This window comes from Lynx rufus, unplaced genomic scaffold (assembly GCF_022079265.1).
Source record: "Lynx rufus isolate CCGP_SWC_20201006 ecotype Redwood Valley unplaced genomic scaffold, mLynRuf1.p SCAF_4, whole genome shotgun sequence".
In the NCBI taxonomy this organism is placed as follows: Eukaryota; Metazoa; Chordata; class Mammalia; order Carnivora; family Felidae; genus Lynx; species Lynx rufus.
Window position 1 is genome coordinate 7,602,360 of NW_025814856.1, and position 16,870 is coordinate 7,619,229.

General features: G+C 49.8%; 1 protein-coding gene across 3 annotated transcripts in view; it reads left to right on the forward strand.

Moving 5' to 3' along the window:
• The window catches only part of LDLR (low density lipoprotein receptor), a 32,111-nt gene continuing 15,241 nt past the window's right edge, over nucleotides 1-16,870 (forward strand). The window contains exons 1-6 of one of the 3 annotated variants that reach the window (XM_047096726.1): nucleotides 1-174; nucleotides 7,331-7,453; nucleotides 8,143-8,265; nucleotides 9,784-10,170; nucleotides 13,829-13,951; nucleotides 15,626-15,748. In XM_047096726.1, coding sequence (XP_046952682.1) covers nucleotides 108-174; nucleotides 7,331-7,453; nucleotides 8,143-8,265; nucleotides 9,784-10,170; nucleotides 13,829-13,951; nucleotides 15,626-15,748 — 946 coding nt within the window. In that variant the 5' untranslated portion in view covers nucleotides 1-107. Of the gene's footprint in view, nucleotides 175-783; nucleotides 953-1,310; nucleotides 2,552-7,330; nucleotides 7,454-8,142; nucleotides 8,266-9,783; nucleotides 10,171-13,828; nucleotides 13,952-15,625; nucleotides 15,749-16,870 lie in introns of those variants that run through there. The other 2 variants (XM_047096728.1, XM_047096727.1) reach the window with 2 other exon arrangements.

Genomic DNA, 16,870 nt, shown 5'->3' on the forward strand with positions numbered 1-16,870 from the left:
TGGGGCCCCGCAGGCAGTCGCCGCCGGGCCGCGCCAAACCCGGGTTTCCTGCGCGGACTTTGCGGACTCAGACTCGGGCCGGTGTTTTACGGGAGGAGGCTGGGAGCATGAGGGCCGCGGGCTGGGGGCTGAACTGGGCCGCCGCCCTGTTCCTCGCAGCGGTGGGGACGGCAGGTAAGGCTGGCTCCAGGCGCCCGCGTGCGGTGAGATGACCCCCAGAACTTGGGGAACCCCTTGGTAATTTGCGGGAAGGATGCGAAAAATGCCCCCATCCTTTACGACTTGTGGGAAAATGGCACGAAGTCCTTCCCAAACGGCTGGAGGGAGCGCTGAGGGTTGCGAGGGTTTGGGGATGTGGGGGAGTCAGGAGAAGCGGGGTGAGGCTTTCCCCACAAGTCTCTGCCAGAAGGGGGGACCCCCTTATCTTCCCTCAGACCGGGACACGGGGCTCTCCAGCCCTAGGGAGGCAGGGACACCCCCCCCCCCCCCCAGCTGCTCTAGGGAGAGGACTAGCAGAAGCCCGAGGTCCCTGCGGGCGCTCCTTCGCGCCCGCCCGCGGACAAGTGCCCATGCGCCCCAGGCAGCTTCGTATTGCGCTAGGGAGGCTCCGGACCGCGGAGCCGGACGCTGCGATTCCTCGCGGGCGCTACACGCGCGCTTCTGCCGGTGGCCACCGCCTCCAGCCCCGCCTCCGGCTTCGAGGGCCAGTCCCCAAGCTCCCATTGGGCGCGATTGGAACAGGCGAGCCTCGAGCCACTCCCCTCGGCCAATGGGAGTCGGCGGATGCGGAGGGGCGCGCGGGCCGGGGCGGGGCTCGAGGTGCGGCTTGGGAAGCGCGAAGCACCTGGTTCCGTGAGGCGGCCGAAGGAGTTCCCTCGCGTCCGTCCAGCGCTCCTGTCACAAAGGCGACGCGTCCCGGGCCCCCGGAGTCGCCTCCGTGAGCATGGGCCAGGTGCCTACCGCGCTCCTGGGCCGCCTTCGCGCAGCCCAAGGTTTCCTTCGAGATCTGGCCCGAGCCCATTTCGTCCCCGCGGCCGCCGTCGCAGCCCCTGCCCGGGTCGAGTTGACATCCGTGTCCCCAGGCCACCCCTCAGGGCCTACCTCCTTCCCTGGTGGAACCGTTGCCTCAGAAATGCCCGCCCCTCTTCGGTCGGAAGCGGAGACCTTCCACCCGGGCGGGGATCGGGAGGCGCCGACATCGGATGGATCCCTCAGGGTGGCCCTGTTTGTTTCGAAGCTCTGAAGGGGGGTTCGACGACTTTTTTCCTCTTCGGGGGTTTCAGGGGGGTTGAGATTTAGTGAAGAGACTAGTTGATGCCTGCTCCTGAGTTACCCGGTGGCTTTAAATGAACTGCCGGAGGCATCTGACCTCGCCCTGGATATTAGATAAATGATCTTTTTCCTACTTAGAACCGGCGCAGCCCATAAAAGAATCGGGGCTGCCTAGTAACGGGATTGCCGGAAACTTTTCCACGGATGGGGCGGTGGCTTTGCGTGGGGCGCTTTGAACTCTTGGAATTCCTGCCCGTGACGCATCAGTTTTGGCTGAGAGGCGAGGAAGGGAGTTGATGCCATACAGCTGAGGATTATTGAGATAACTCTGCCACCCAGTTGTGTGAAGAGGAGGGAGTGTGGCTTGTCAAGAGGCACTTGGTTTGACCTGTGTTTCAAACGCTGATGGGCTTCATCCCGAGGAGGAAATGATGGCAGTGATGTCTTGAGCAAGATGGGTTGCTGACTTTAGTTTTCTCTCTCACCGAGTGGCTGAGAATCTGATGTAATCTGTTCGCCAGGAGGCTCTGAGACCTGAGGGGTTCCCCAGACTCCTGGGAGCCAGCAGCTACTCTGCTCTGGTGTTAACCTGATGATGTATATTTGTGGCAGCCCTGTTTTGTGCCAGCTTGCTCCTTAGCGGTCTTTAAAGCATTTTGGGGAGGTGGCAGGGCATGGAATTTCTTGTCCCGTTTCCTTGGAAATGGAAGTCCTTGGAATCCGAGCTGCATGTGTTCACTTAGCCGGGTCAAAATCCGTTATCTGCGGAGTATCAAGTATGCCCAGGGCACACCCCAATTCAGAAAAAATAGAGCATCCTGCGAAGAGTTGTCTCTGCCTTCGCAACATGCCCCCCGGGGGGATTCAGTGGTCATTGCTGGGCATACTTTTCTTCTTGGACAACACTGGCAAAAAGACAGGGAGATTTTTTTGAGACTGCAAAGCTTCAAGGGGAACTACCTGGCTCACTGTGTCTTTCCAGGATATTTCTGCTCTTATCTGTAGTGTTCCTTCCCCAATAAGATCCAATTCTAGATACCTTTGTTGCTCAGTGCTTTGATGGCCCTCACATCCCGTGTTAAGTACATTAATAGAGTCCACACTTTACCCGGCTGTCAAGCAAGTGACATTTGTTGCTAAGACACTGTGGAACTTACCAGCAATGAGCAACCACAGAAACAGGCTACCCCACCCCGAAGGAGCTGACTGCAAAATCTTCCATCGAGATCACCCCTGAGGAAAATGCCTTGAGATCACCTAGTTTGGAAAAGAGCCCTTGGTAAATTGATTTCTTGTTCATTTTCAGCTGAGTCCGTTAGCTCTGGCCATTTTTTTTTTCCACGGAAATGGTTCTGTCTATAATTTTGATGGCCCTCAACAACAGCTATCTTCAGTAGCATGGGAAAGAAAACATCGAAAGCATTTTACCACCTCATTTGTGTGCTGGTGAAAAAGCAGAAATGTGTATTCTCCTTTTCCGTTTCGATAACCTTGTTCCTGGCTTGTCACTCGTGACAGGAGAGATTTAAAGGCTATTTAGAGATTTGAGCGTGGGGGCCAGCAGGGGTACGGGTGGGTGTGGTTCTTGTGCAACCCTAGCAGAGAGGAGTTCAGGGGTGGGGTGCTCCAGGTTGCTTTTACTGAAATTAGATGAAACTGACCAGGAAAACCAAGCCTTGATTGGGCAACAAGGAGGAAGCAAGAAAACCCTGTGGTTTCTTTGGGTGATGGTGCTTTAAATTGGACTGGTTCTGGAGCGCCTGTGTGGCTCAGTCGGTTAAGCGGCTGACTTCGGCTCAGGTCAAGGGCTCGCGGTCCGTGGGTTTGAGCCCCGTGTCGGGCTCTTGTGCTGGCAGCTCGGGACCTGGAGCCTGCTTTGGATTCTGGGTCTCCCTGTCTCTCTGCCCCTCCTCCCTTGCTCTCTCTTGCTCTCTCTCTCTCTCTCAAAAAAAAAAAAAAAAAAAAAAAAAATCAACATTTAAATTGGACTGGTTCTGACCCTTTGCCAGGATGGTGTTTTCTGCTGTGGGGACACCCATCTGATGGGGTGTCCCTCGGTGCTCACTGTTCCTGATCCCTGTCCCCACCAGCAATGCTATTACTACTATTTCCAGTCTTTCCTGTAGCACGTTCTGTTGGTAAAATAGAGCTTTGTGCAAAGGTTGGCAGGCCAGAGCAGTGGATTAGTGGTAATGGAAGTTGTGAGCCCCTAGGGGAGGAGGGGATGACAGAAGCTTCTCCTCCCACCATCCTTACTGTGAGTGCCCCTGGCCTGAACTTCCTTTTTAATTTTTTCTGAGTCCTGGAATTCCAATTACTCTCTTACCCACCCTGTGTGCCAGCAGCGAGAAGTGAGTCATATCCCGTTGTGGGTACAATTACGATTCAGCTATGAGTCAGTGCAGTGTGGGGCGTACTGTAGAGGCAGGTCTGAGAGACTCCTCCTGTTCAGGTCACTCTTTGGACTTCTAAGAGCTTCTTCTATTTCTCTATTGGTATCCCCTCTATTCTCCTTTCAGCCCCCCCTCAATTTTCTCCTAGTATCATCTGACTGGTTTCCTAACCTCTGGCAGAAGCACTGGACTTGAACTTTGAAGACCCAGAGTTTGTTGGCTTTTTACTTATTTATTTATTATTAAAAAAAATTTTTTTTTTTAATTTTTGAGAGAGAGCGGGAACAGGGAAGGGGCAGAGAGAGAGGGAGACACAGAATACAAAGCAGGCTCTAGGCTCTGAGCTGTCAGCACAGAACCTGACATGAGGCTCGAACCCATGAACCGTGAGATCATATTCTGAGCCGAAGTCAGACACTTAACTGACTGAGCCTCCCAGGTGCCCCCCAAATTTTATTTATTTATTTGTTTTTAAATTTATTTATTTTGAGGGGGCAGGGAGAGAAAGAGAGAGTGAGTGAGTATGAGTGGGGGAGAGGGAGAGAAAGAATCCCAAGCAGGCTCCGCACTGTCAGCACGGAGCCTGACGCAGGTCTCGAACCCACGAGCCGTGAGATCATGACCTGAGCCAAAATCAAGAGTTGGATGCTTAACTGACTGAGCCAGCCAGGTGCCCCGGAAGGTGGTTTTTTAAAACTGGGTCCCAAAGTCCCTAGCCCCCAGAGCCCTCAGGCCAGGTTCAAGATTGGGTTCAAACCTAGCTGAAATATTCGAGGGGGCCTGGAGGTCTCTGGGCTTATCTACTCCCATTGGAATGACCAAAGACAACAAAAGGCACTTGGGAAGGTTAGAGAATTAGAGTAACTAGCACTAAAGTCAGGCGTATGCAGCGACTGGCATTGCAATTATTTCACTTAATTATTTTTTCTTACCTCTTAAAAAATCTCAAAAATAAAGCATTCCTTGAAGAAAAATGACTCTGAAGTGAATTGGCCACTATTCCCTATGCAGAAGCACAGATAAGATTCTGTTTCTCAAAAAAAAGGACCATACTGAACTATTACAAACTATTCTGAACCTTGTTTTTTCCCCCCCCAGTTAACAAAAAACGGGCACCTGGTGGCTCAGTATGTTAAGTGTCCAACTTCAGCTCAGTTCATGATATCGCAGTTCATGAGATCGATCCCTTCGTCAGACTCTCTGCTGTCAGCATACAGCCTGCTTCAGATCCTCTGTTTCCCTCTCTCTCTGTCCCTCCCCCACTTGCGCATGTTCTCTCTCTTTTTTTGTCTTCTAGGGGCACCTGTCTGGTTCAGTCGATGGAGCCCGTGAGGTCCTGGGATTGTGGGTTCCAGCCCCACCATGTTGGGTGTAGAAATGGCTTAAAAATGAAATCTTACAGGGGTACCTGGGTCGTTCAGTCAGTTGAGTGTCTGACTCTTCATCTCAGCTCAGGTCTTGATCTCAGGGTTATGAGTTCAAGCCCCACATTGGGCTCTGTGCTGACAGCTCAGAGCCTGGATCCTGCCTTGGATTCTGTGTCTCCCTCTTCTCTGCACCCTCCCCCCCTTACGCTCTCTCCTCTCTCTCTCTCTCTCTCTCTCTCTCTCTCTCTCTCAAAAGCAAATAAGCACTAAAAAAAAAAAAAAGATAAAACAGATGTTCCAATCAGATATGATGGAAAGTCAGGCAAAATAAATACAAATAAGTTATCAAGAACACTATTTGAATTGTGGTTTCATGTGCCCAACTGTTAATGATTAACCCAGCCTTGGGGTGCCTGGCTGGCTCAGTCTGTGGAGCACATAACTCTTGATCTCGGGGTTGTGGGTTCAAGCCCCATGTTGGGTGTAGAGATTAGTTAAAAATCTTTAAACAACCAAAAAACTGTACAATATGACTTGAGATTTTATTTATTTATTTTTTAATTTTTTTTTAACGTTTATTTATTTTTGAGACAGAGAGAGACAGAGCATGAATGGGGGAGGTCAGAGAGAGGGAGACACAGAATCCGAAACAGGCTCCAGGCTCCGAGCTGTCAGCACAGAGCCTGATGCGGGGCTCGAACTCACGTACTGCGAGATCGTGACCTGAGCTGAAGTCGGCCGCTCAACCAACTGAGCCACCCAGGCGCCCCTGACTTGAGATTTTAAATCTAAGTAGGATACCATCATGAATAAGATTTATTTATTTAAAAAATTTTTAAATGTTTATTTAAAGAGACAGAGTGTGAGTTGGGGAGGGGCAGAAAGAGAGGGAAGCACAGAATCCAGAGCAGGCTCCAGGCTCTGAGCTGTCAGTAGGGGCTCAAAGCTATAAACCACGAGATCATGACCTGAGCCGAAGTTGGACGCTTGACTGACTGAGCCTCCCAGGTGCCCCTATTTATGTATGTATGTATGTATGTATGTATGTATGTATGTATGTATGTAGCTAAATAGCTAACTAGCTAGCTAGCTAGCTTGAGAGGGGGATTCAGGGGCAATGGGAGAGAGAGAAAAAAATCCCAAGCAGGCTCCACACTCCCTGTGTAGCCCTGTCCCACAAACCTGGGATCATAACCCGAGCTGAAATCAGGAGTCAGATGCTCAGCCGACTAAGCCACCCAGGCACCCCAATTATTATTATTATTTTTTAAGTAGGCTTCACCCCTAGCATGGGAGCCTGACTCAGGGCTTCAAACTCACAACCCTGAGAGCAAGACCTGAGCTGAGGAGCGCGTGGGTGGCTCCATTGGTTAAGCATCTGATTCTTGGTTTTGGCCCAAGTCATGATCTCACAGTTTGTGTTTGAGTCCCACTGTGGGCTCTGAGCTAACAGCTCGGAACCTGCTTGAGATTCTTTGTCTCTCTCCCTCTCTCTCTCTCTGTCCGTCCCCTGCTTGTGTGTGAGCACACAACTGCTCTCGCTCTCTCTCAAAATAGAGAAAGAGAAAGAAAGAAAAGAAAAAAGACAAAGAACTGAGCTGAGATTAAGAGTCTTGATAGTTTGAAAACCTCTTAGTGACATAAATTTGGATCCTTACTCTCAAAGGAATGTGAAGATTTAAAGTTATAAGTAGACCAAGGAAACTGGTAGTTACCCCACCTCTATCTGTATTGAAGTAGATTAAAAGACATTCTAGGGGCATTCTGGTCGGCTCAGGTCATGATCTCCTGGTTCATGAATCAAGCCTGGCATCGGGCTCTGTGCTGACAGTGCGGAGCCTGCTTGGGATTCTCTGTCTGCTCCCCCCACCCAAAAAAATAAATAAACTTTAATGATTTCTCAGAATTTTACCTCTTTTTATTTCCTCCCTACCTACTAGAGAAGGCCCCTCATTTTTCCTTCAGGTTGATGATTTAATAGTGTCAGTTTTCTTCATTACTGTTTCCTGCACAGGTTTGTAATATGCTTTATTCATGTGCGGGGAAGGACTTTTTCCCCTACCTTAATGGACCCATACCATTATGTCAAGTTTTACACATTGTTGGCAGGCCGCTCTTCTAGATCTATTCTTTGCATCCTCCACTATACTTTTGGTTTATGAAATTTGTTGTGTGTGTTCTGTTTCCTGGGAAGGGTCGGATTCATTCTTCAGCTGGCAGGAAATAGACACACACAGGTGACGTCGTCAGTTTCTGGTTCTGGCACTGAATGGTCCTTTCTCTTCCCTTCTCTCTCAGTGGCGGACAAATGTGGGAGAAACGAGTTCCAGTGCCAAGATGGAAAGTGCATCTCCTACAAGTGGGTTTGTGACGGGAGCGCCGAGTGCCTGGATGCCTCAGATGAGTCCCAGGAGACCTGCAGTGAGTCCCCTTTGCGAGTAACACGCTTCCTGCCCTTTTTGATGACAGTGGGTGACAGATGAGGTGGAAATCAGTCCGCAGATTGATGTGTTCGACCATGAATTGGGACTTGGGAGAAGAGTTATTTCTGGAACTTAACTTTAACAACTTAAAAAAAAAAAAAAGTGAAATTTACATAAGATGAAATTAACCATTTTATTTTTATTTATTTATTTTTTCAATGTTTATTTATTTTTGGGACAGAGAGAGACAGAGCATGAACGGGCGAGGGGCAGAGAGAGAGGGGGACATAGAATCGGAAACAGGCTCCAGGCTCTGGGCCATCAGCCCAGAGCCCGACGCGGGGCTCGAACTCCCGGACCACGAGATCGTGACCTGGCTGAAGTCGGACGCTTAACCGACTGCGCCACCCAGGCGCCCCGAAATTAACCATTTTAAAGTGACTAGTTCAGTAGTATTGATACAGTCACAATGCTATACAACCACCACCTCTGTCTCCTTCCAAACCTTTCCATCACTTCACGTCTGATTTTTTTTTTAACAAGCTCCGTGAGATACCCTTCATTTTGACCCAGAAAGGTGGGCGTGGCACCCTCCTTTTGAAAACTGTTTTTCCTCTGCCAAGCGGGGGCTGGAGAGGCAGACCGGGCTTCCCTTAGAGTGAAGGCTCGATCCCGTTTCTCCCACAGTGTCTGTCACCTGCAAGCCGGGGGACTTCAGCTGTGGGGGCCGTGTCAACCGCTGCATCCCTGAGTTCTGGAGATGTGACGGCCAGGTGGACTGCGAGAATGGCTCAGACGAGCAAGGCTGTCGTAAGTGTGTTCCCTCCCCTGCCCGCCCCTACCCCTCTGACCTAACCGGAGCTGCGGATAGGCTGCTCTTCACCTGGCTCTGTCTCTTGGGGTCTCATGCCAACCCCCCTCACACTGTACGAACCCCACCTTGCCCAAGGGGCATTGCAGCAGATAGCGATGGCATCACGTCTACGGTCATCCGCACACACAGCGAGGCTGTCTTGCCCGGTGTCTCTCCCAACCACATGGCACACGCTCTGGTGAGTCGCCATGACCACCACCAGCCACGCTGGGAGGCTGAGTGCACAGTAGGTCCCGCCTGGCCGAGACCTGATCACCCAGCTAACCATTGACGAGAAGAAAAAAAGCTTCACCAAGTTGAGGGTTCTGCCAAGAAATAAGGGGGGAGCGCACTTTGGAGAGCTGGGTGCCTGTCCTGACTCTTTCATGTTAGTTGGTTAGTTTTTAAACTATCATTTTGGGGCGCCTGGGGGGCTCAGTCGGTCAAGTGTCCGACTTCAGCTAGGTCATGATCTCGCAGTCCGTGAGTTCGAGTCCCGAGTCAAGCTCTGCACTGACAGCTCAGAACCTGGAGCCTGCTTCACATTCTGTGTCTCCCTCTCTCTCTGCCCTTCCCGTTTGCCCTCTGTCTCTCTCTCAAAAGTAAAAACATAAAAAAAATTTATGGAAAAAAAACTGTATTGTTTCTTGTTTTAGATGTATTTGTTTATTTTGAGAGAGAGAGAGAGAGAACAAGCAGGGGAGGGGCAGAGAGAGAGGAAGAGAGACAGAATCCCAAGCAGGCTCCACACTATTAAGCATGCGGGGCTCATACTCTTGATCCCCTGAGATCATGACCTGAGCCGAAATCAAGAGTCAGATGCCTAACTGACTGAGCCACCCAGGCACCCCTTTGTTTTTATTTTTTTAATGGAGCAAGGTTCCATTAAATAACAAAGATAACGTCAGATCTTCAAGTTCAGAAAATGTAAAAATCCAGGATATTAAAAAAAACCCCAAAAAACAGCACATGAGTGTTCACATACATTTACTTTTTTTAAAAGATTTTATTTTTAGGGTGCCTGGATGGCTCAGTAGGTCAAGTGTCCGACTTGGACTCAGGTCATGATCTCACCGTTGGGTTCCTGAGTTTTAGCCTCCCCCCGGACTGGGGCTCTGTGCTGACAGCTCAGAGCCTGGAGCCTGCTCTGTGTCTCCCAGTCTCTCTGCCCCTTCCCCACTCGTGCTCTGTCTCTCTCGAACATTTAAAAAAAATTTTTTTTGTTTAATAATCTCTACACCTAGGGTGGGGCTCGAACTTACAGCCCTGAGATCCAGAGTCACAGGCTCCACCTACTGAGCCAGCCAAGCGTCCCCACATACATTTACTTTAGAAATGCATGTCTAACCCTAGTCAGTGGCCACCTTGATGGGACTGGGGTTCGGTGTCCTCATCTGTGGAATGGGCTGCTACTGAGGAGGAGAGGCTCTCTGGTGACCCCGTTGTCTTTTCCCATCCCCCTCCTTCCCCTGCAGTGCCCAAGACGTGTGCCCAGGATGAGTTCCGCTGCCAGGACGGGAAGTGCATCTCCCTGGAGTTCGTCTGTGATTCGGACCGCGACTGCTTAGACGGGTCCGATGAGGCGTCCTGCCCCATGCCCACCTGCAGCCCCGCCCACTTCCAGTGCAACAACTCCGCCTGCATCCCTGAGCTGTGGGCGTGCGACGGCGACCCGGACTGCAAGGATGGCTCAGATGAGTGGCCGCAGCGCTGCGGGGGCCGCAACATGTCGGCCCCACAAGGGGACGACAACCCCTGCTCAGCGCTGGAGTTTCACTGCCACAGTGGCGAGTGCATCCACTCGAGCTGGCGCTGTGACGGCGGCCCTGACTGCAAGGACAAGTCTGACGAGGAGAACTGCGGTAGGGGCGCCATCGGGGGTGGGTCCTCTGACCTGTCCCTGTGCCCCCTCTGGTGTGGGACGGGTGGGCCTTTCGGTGGTTAAACAGTTTCAGATCACACAGCAAGAAAGTCCATCTCGTTTCGTGTTTCTTCCAGTGTTACTGATCACCTGGAGAAGAGAGCATCCCTAAAAGGAGGCTTTTTTTTTTTTTAATTTTTTAAGTTTATTTATTCATTTTGCAAGGGGTGGGGGAGGGGCAGAGAGAAAGCAGGTGAGAGAGAATCCCGAGCAGGCAACAAACACATGGCTTGAACTCACAAACCGCGAGGTTGTGACCTAAGCAGAGATCAAGGGTCAGACGTTTAACCAACTGAGTGAGCCCCCCAGGACCCCCAGGAGACTCTGTCTTTAACACTTACACAATAAGCTCTTTTTCCTACAAGGGAGCAAGCTGCATGTTGCAGTATTATTGTGGTCCAGAAAGGATTCTGGGCTCCAGGCCTGGCTGGTGACCCCCAAGCTTTGTGACCCTTGGCCAAGGACCCAACCTCACTGCATTGTGTTCTCCCCCCCAGTAGAATGGGGCAAAGGCCTTGGACTTTGCAGGTTTCGGTTGGAGTCCAGTGCGTCCCAATAGAACTTTCTGTGGTGGTGGAGACGTCCCACGTCTGTGCTGACCAGAGCAGTCCTTGCCTCCCAGTGGAGCTTGTGTGACCAGAGAGTGGAGTTTTTTGTTTTATTTCACTTTAATGAATTGACAGTTAAGTTGCCACACGCGGTGAGCGGCTCCCGTGTCGGAGACCGTGCAGATGAAAGCTGTGTGGCCCAGGCCCTGTGTCCGTGCTTCCTTGTCGTAAAACTAGCGATGTAGAGCTCCTGTGAATCTAGACCAGGGTTTCATGTTCCTGTTTCTTTGGTATCTTTGCCCAGGTGCGCTCTCCCTAGTGGTAATCTCTGGGGAGATGTAATTAGACTTTTAAAAAGTTGCTTGAAAAAAATCTTAAATTATTTTAAAGTTTATTGATTTATTTTGAGAGAGAGAGTGGGGGGGGGGCAGAATGAGAGGGAAAGAGAGAATCCCAAGCAGGTTCCTCACTGTCAGCACAGAGTTGGACACAGGGCTCGATCTCACGACCCGTGAAATCATGACCTGAGCAGAAACCAAGAGTAGGATGCTTAACCGACTGAGCCGCCCAGGTGCCCGTATTTATTTATTTATTAATTTGTTTACTTACTTTTTTTTAATTTACATCCAAGTTAGTTAGCATATAGTGCAATAATGATTTCAGGAGTAGATTCTGGTGATTGATCCCCTAAGTATAGCACCCAGTGCTCATCCCAACAAGTGTCCTCCTTAATGCCCCTTACCCATTTAGCCCATCCCCCCACGCAAACCCCTCCAGCAACCCTCAGTTTGTTCTCTGTATTTAAGAGTCTCCTATTTATTTTTTGGGGCGCCTCGGTGGCTCAGTTGGTTAAGTGTCCGACTTCAGCTCAGGTCACGATCTCGCGGTCCGTGAGTTCGAGCCCCGTGTCGGGCTCTGGGCTGATGGCTCAGAGCCTGGAGCCTGTTTCAGATTCTGTGTCTCCCTCTCTCTGCCCCTCCCCCATTCATGCTCTGTCTCTCTCTGTCTCAAAAATAAATAAACGTTAAAAAAAAAAATTAAAAAAAAAAAAAAGAGTCTCCTATTTATTTTTTTTAAAGTAACCTCTACACCCAACGTAGAGCCCAAATTCATGACCCCAAGATCAAGAGTCACATGCTGGTCTGACTGAGCCCTCCAGGCACCGCTAAATGGCACGTTCTTATTTATTTTTTATTTACTTATTTTTTGAATGTTTATTTTTGAGAGAGAGCTGGAGCACGAGTGGGGGAAGGGCAGAGAGAGCGAGCGAGAGAGAGACAGAGAATGAATCCCAAGCAGGCTCCATGCTGACAGCGCAGAGCCCAACACAGGACTTGATCTCATGAACTGTGAAATCATGACCTCAGCTGAATGAAATCAGGAGTTGGACGCTTAATGGACTGAACCACCCAGGCTACCCTAAAAGTCACGTTTTAAAATAATGGATGACTTTGTACATGATCTGTACTAAATTTTTTTTTTTTTTAACGTTTGTTTATTTGTGAGAGAGACGGCATGTGAGCAGAGAGGGGGCATGAGGTGGAGACAGAGAATCCAAAGCAGGCTCAGTGCTATCGGCACAGAGCCCATTTTAGGCCTCGAACCGTGGACCTTTGAGATCATGACCTGAGCTGAAGTTGGATGGTTAACTGACTGAGCCACCCAGGCGCCCCCGTACTAAAACTTAACACAAACTAACTTAATTCTCATAACTTGTGAGCAGGCTTCCCCCACTCTTTACAGATGGGGAAACTGAGGCCCAGAAAGGCTGAGTAACCAGTGCCTTGGTCCCTTGCAGAAACGAAAAATTTGTTTTTTTCCCCACATGTCTTGTAAACTCTGGAGCTGTTTCGCAGTGATGGGCCGTGTTGTACTTGGTGATGCTGATAGCATCGGTCATAATTTGTCCTGCCTCTGTCTAGATTGGGAACATGCCATTGCTTTTCTGCTGAGAGTGGCCTGTTGGCTCTTCCAGCATTGTAATAAATTACGTGTCCTTGGGGCGCCTGGCTGGCTCAGTTGGTAGAGTGTGGGACTCTTGATCTCAGGTTGTGAGTTCAAGCCCCACGTTGGGTCTAGAGATTACTTAAAAATAAAATTGGAAAAAAACAATTATGTGTTCTGAAAAATGAGTATGTGGAAAGAGTGGAGAGGACTCCCAGAAAACTCACGGGTTGCATTAGGGTGCTCCCCACCCCACTTTCCCATTTTCCAAACGTTGCTCTGTGACTTCGGTAATAATTTTCCGGGATTCTTCTTCATTGAGGAGAACAGTACTTGCTGCCATGAAAGAAGCTTTAAAACTACACTGGCAGGGGCACCTGGGGGGCTCAGTTGGTTAAGCGTCCAACTCTTGATCTTGGCTCAGGTCATGATCTCACGGGTTTGTGCGTTCGAGCCTCGCATCGGGCTCCATGCTGACAGCATGGAACCTGCTAGGGATTCTCTCCCTTTTCTCTCTCTCTGGCCCTCCCCTGCTTGCTCGTGCTCTCTTTCTCAAAATAAATAAATGAACTTTAAAAAAAATTAAATAAACATTTATAAATAAATAAATCTACATTGCCTAAAATTTTGAATATGAAGACTGGTGTTCCTGGGGTGAGAAGCAGGTAAAATGACGAGGCACTGTCTCCTGCTCATGGAGGTCGTAGAGTGTGTTTTTTCACCGCTAATGTCTTTCCTGTTACAGGCTGTCTCTGATGCCCAAGGCAGCCAGGAAATTGCTGTTTTAAAGGTGGTAGTTGAGGGGCGCCCTGGGGGGCTCAGTCAGTTAAGCGACCGACTTCGGCTCAGGTCATGACCTCGCAGTTTGTGAGTTCGAGCCCCGCATCAGGCTCTGTGCTGACCGCTCAGAGCCTGGAGCCTGCTTTGGATTCTGTGTCTGCCTCTCTCTCTGACCCTCCCCCACTCACACTCTGTCTCTGTCTCTGTCTGTCTCTCTCTCGAGAATAAACATTAAAAAAAAAATTAAGACAAAACAATGAAGGTGGTAGTTTATTTTGTCTTCGGGGTTCCCTTGAGAAAAACCAACATGTTCCCTGTCTTTCCCAGCTGTCGCCACCTGCCGACCTGATGAGTTCCAGTGCTCGGATGGGACCTGTATCCATGGTAGCCGGCAGTGCGACCGGGAGTATGACTGTAAGGACATGAGCGACGAGCTTGGCTGCATCAATGGTGAGCTCCTCTCGGGTCAGCCCTGCGTGCGCTGTGCGTCCTCGGGCAACTTACTCAACCCCCCTGAACTTCACTTCCATTTACCTGAAAACATGTATGTTATGAAATCACCTGCTTCAGGACTGAGATTTAACGAGGTCAAAGTGTGCAGAGCTCCTGTCTTTGAGCTCAGGGGTAACACGGTACGGTTCGATGTTAAGCACTTTCCTGAGCTTACGGTGGAGGGATTCCCCTCCCGGGAATGACCCCGGAGAAACTCGCACCTGTAATCAGAGATGGGCTCAGGATCACGCAGAGCAGCACTGGCCTAACAGCAAAATGCTAGAAGCAACCCAGGTGTTCATCAGCAGAGTTAATTTAAAAAATTGTTTTAAACTGTGGTGAGACACGTGTAACACAAGGATACTAGTGGGCTTATTTTGTTGTTGTTCTTAATTTTTTTTTAATGTTTATTTATTTTTGAGAGAGAGGCAGAGCATGAGCAGGGGAGGAGCAGAGAGAGAGGGAGACACAGAATCCGAAATAGGCTCCAGGCTCCGAGCTGTTAGCACAGAGCCCAACACAGGGCTCGAACTCACAAACCGTGAGATCATGACCTGAGCTGCAGCTGGACGCTCAACCGACTGAGCCACCCAGGCACCCCTTGTTTTTTTTTTTTTAAGGGCGTGCACACGCACAAGCAGGGGAGGGGCAGACAGAAGGAGAGACAGAATCCCAAGCAGGCTCTGCGCCATCAGTGCAGAGCCTGATGCAGGGCTTGAACTCACGAACCGTGAGGTCATGACCTGAGCCAAAACCAAGAGTCGGATACTTAACCGACTCCTCCACCCAGGCGCCCCAATGAACAATATTTTAAAAACAGTATCCTTGTGGGGTGCCTGGGTGGCGGAGTCAGTTAAGTGTCCAACTCTTGATCTTAAGTCTTGATGGAGGAAAAAATATTTTTAATTATAGTACTTAGAGACTGAAACAAACTTTTTTTTTAATTTTTTTTTTAATTTTTATTTTTTTAAACGTTTATTTATTTTTGAGACAGAGACAGAGCATGAATGGGGGAGGGTCAGAGAGAGAGGGAGACACAGAATCTGAAACAGTCTCCAGGCTCTGAGCTGTCAGCACAGAGCCCGACGCGGGGCTCGAACTCACGGACCGCGAGATCATGACCTGAGCCGAAGTCTGACGCTTAACCGACTGAGCCACCCAGGCGCCCCTGAAACAAACTTTTGTGAACAAGAAGTTAAATTCTGATAATGGACTTTTTAAAAATTGTGTTAGGGGTGCTTGGGTGGCTCACGTGGGTGCCTGGGTGGCTCACGTGTACGACTTCAGCTCAGGTCATGAGCTCATGGTTCGTGAGTTCGAGCCCCGCATTGAGTTCCCTACTGTCAGTGTGGAGTCCACTTTGGAGTTTTGGATCCTCCGCGTTCTCTCTGTCTCTCTCTCTCTCTCTCTCTCAAACTAGCTAACTGAATAAAAATTGTAGTCACCTGCGTATAACAAATTTTGCCTTCGTCACCATTTTTAACGGTTTATTTCTGTGACACTGATTACATCATGTTTTATTTATGAATACATTTGCATGTAATCTCGTGTAAATGAGCTATCATGTTAATAAAGAGTAGTAAGCGGGCTCTTGCAGCTCAGAAGCACCTGACTCCCTTCTCTGGCTCTTAGTGACGCTGTGCGAGGGGCCCAACAAGTTCAAGTGCCACAGCGGCGAATGCATCACCCTGGACAAAGTGTGCAACTCGGTCCGGGACTGTCGGGACTGGTCGGACGAGCCTCTGAAGGAGTGCGGTGAGCCGCGGGATGCAGGTGGCTCTTGAACTTGTGGGGAGCTGGAGTGGGACTCAGACATGGACACTTTGGGGCTGCAAGGCTCCTCCCCAGCCATGCCCGTGAGTGCTTTAGCTCCGGGGCGACACGGACATGGGGGTCCTTGGGGATAAGGGGCTTTGTTTCCAAGCCTGTGGTCACATCTGTAGGATGGGACAGTGATGGTTCACATACCCTGCTGGGGGGTGGCTGACGGGATGGTTGTAAAGTTTCAGCAGTGCTCCGTGAACCATAACTATGTAAATATTTTGGACTTTACCAGCTGTAAGGTCTGTCACAGCTATTCAACGGGGTGTTATAGCAGGAAAACGGCATACGGATGTACACACATGCGCACATGAATGCGTGTGGCCGTGCTCCAAGAAAACCTTATTGTGGACACTGATGTTTGGATTTCACAGACCTTTTATGTGGCACAAAATGCTGGTTTTCTTTGGATTCTTATTTTTCTTTTCAACCATTTAAAAACCGTAAAAAACTGTCCTTAGCTTTCGGGCAAGAACAGATGGTGGGTTGGCTTTGGCCGAAGCCCTGTGAAAAGCGCCAGGTCGTGGATGCTGGACCTTAAGCGCCCTGAGTCCGGTCCAGCACTGTTGGGCAAGTGATTTAGCCTCGCCTGGGCCTCAGTTTCCACAACTGTAGTTGAGCTATCTATAGGGCTGTTGGGAGTTCGTATATGCAACTGTGGAACACAGTTTTTATTTTTTTATCATCAAGAACATTTTGAAATGTGGTTTACAAAAAAATAACGTTCAGATTTACCTTCTTAACCAGTTTTATGGGTAAAGTTCAGCAGTGTTAGTACATTCGCGTGGTCCTACAGCCCTCACCACCATCCATCTTGAGAACTTCCTCATCTTCCCAAACTGGGCCTCTGCGCCGTGGAACACTGACTCCCCGCCCCCTCCCCCAGCCCCTACTCCCCATCTACTTCCTGTCTCTGACTTTGACTCCACTAAGGACCTCCTAGGAGTGAATCCTCCAGTATCTGTCCATCTGTGCCTGGCGTATTTCACTCAGCGGAATGTCCTCCAGGTTCATCCGTGGCATTGCACGTGACAGTGGTTATTTTAAGACCTTTTA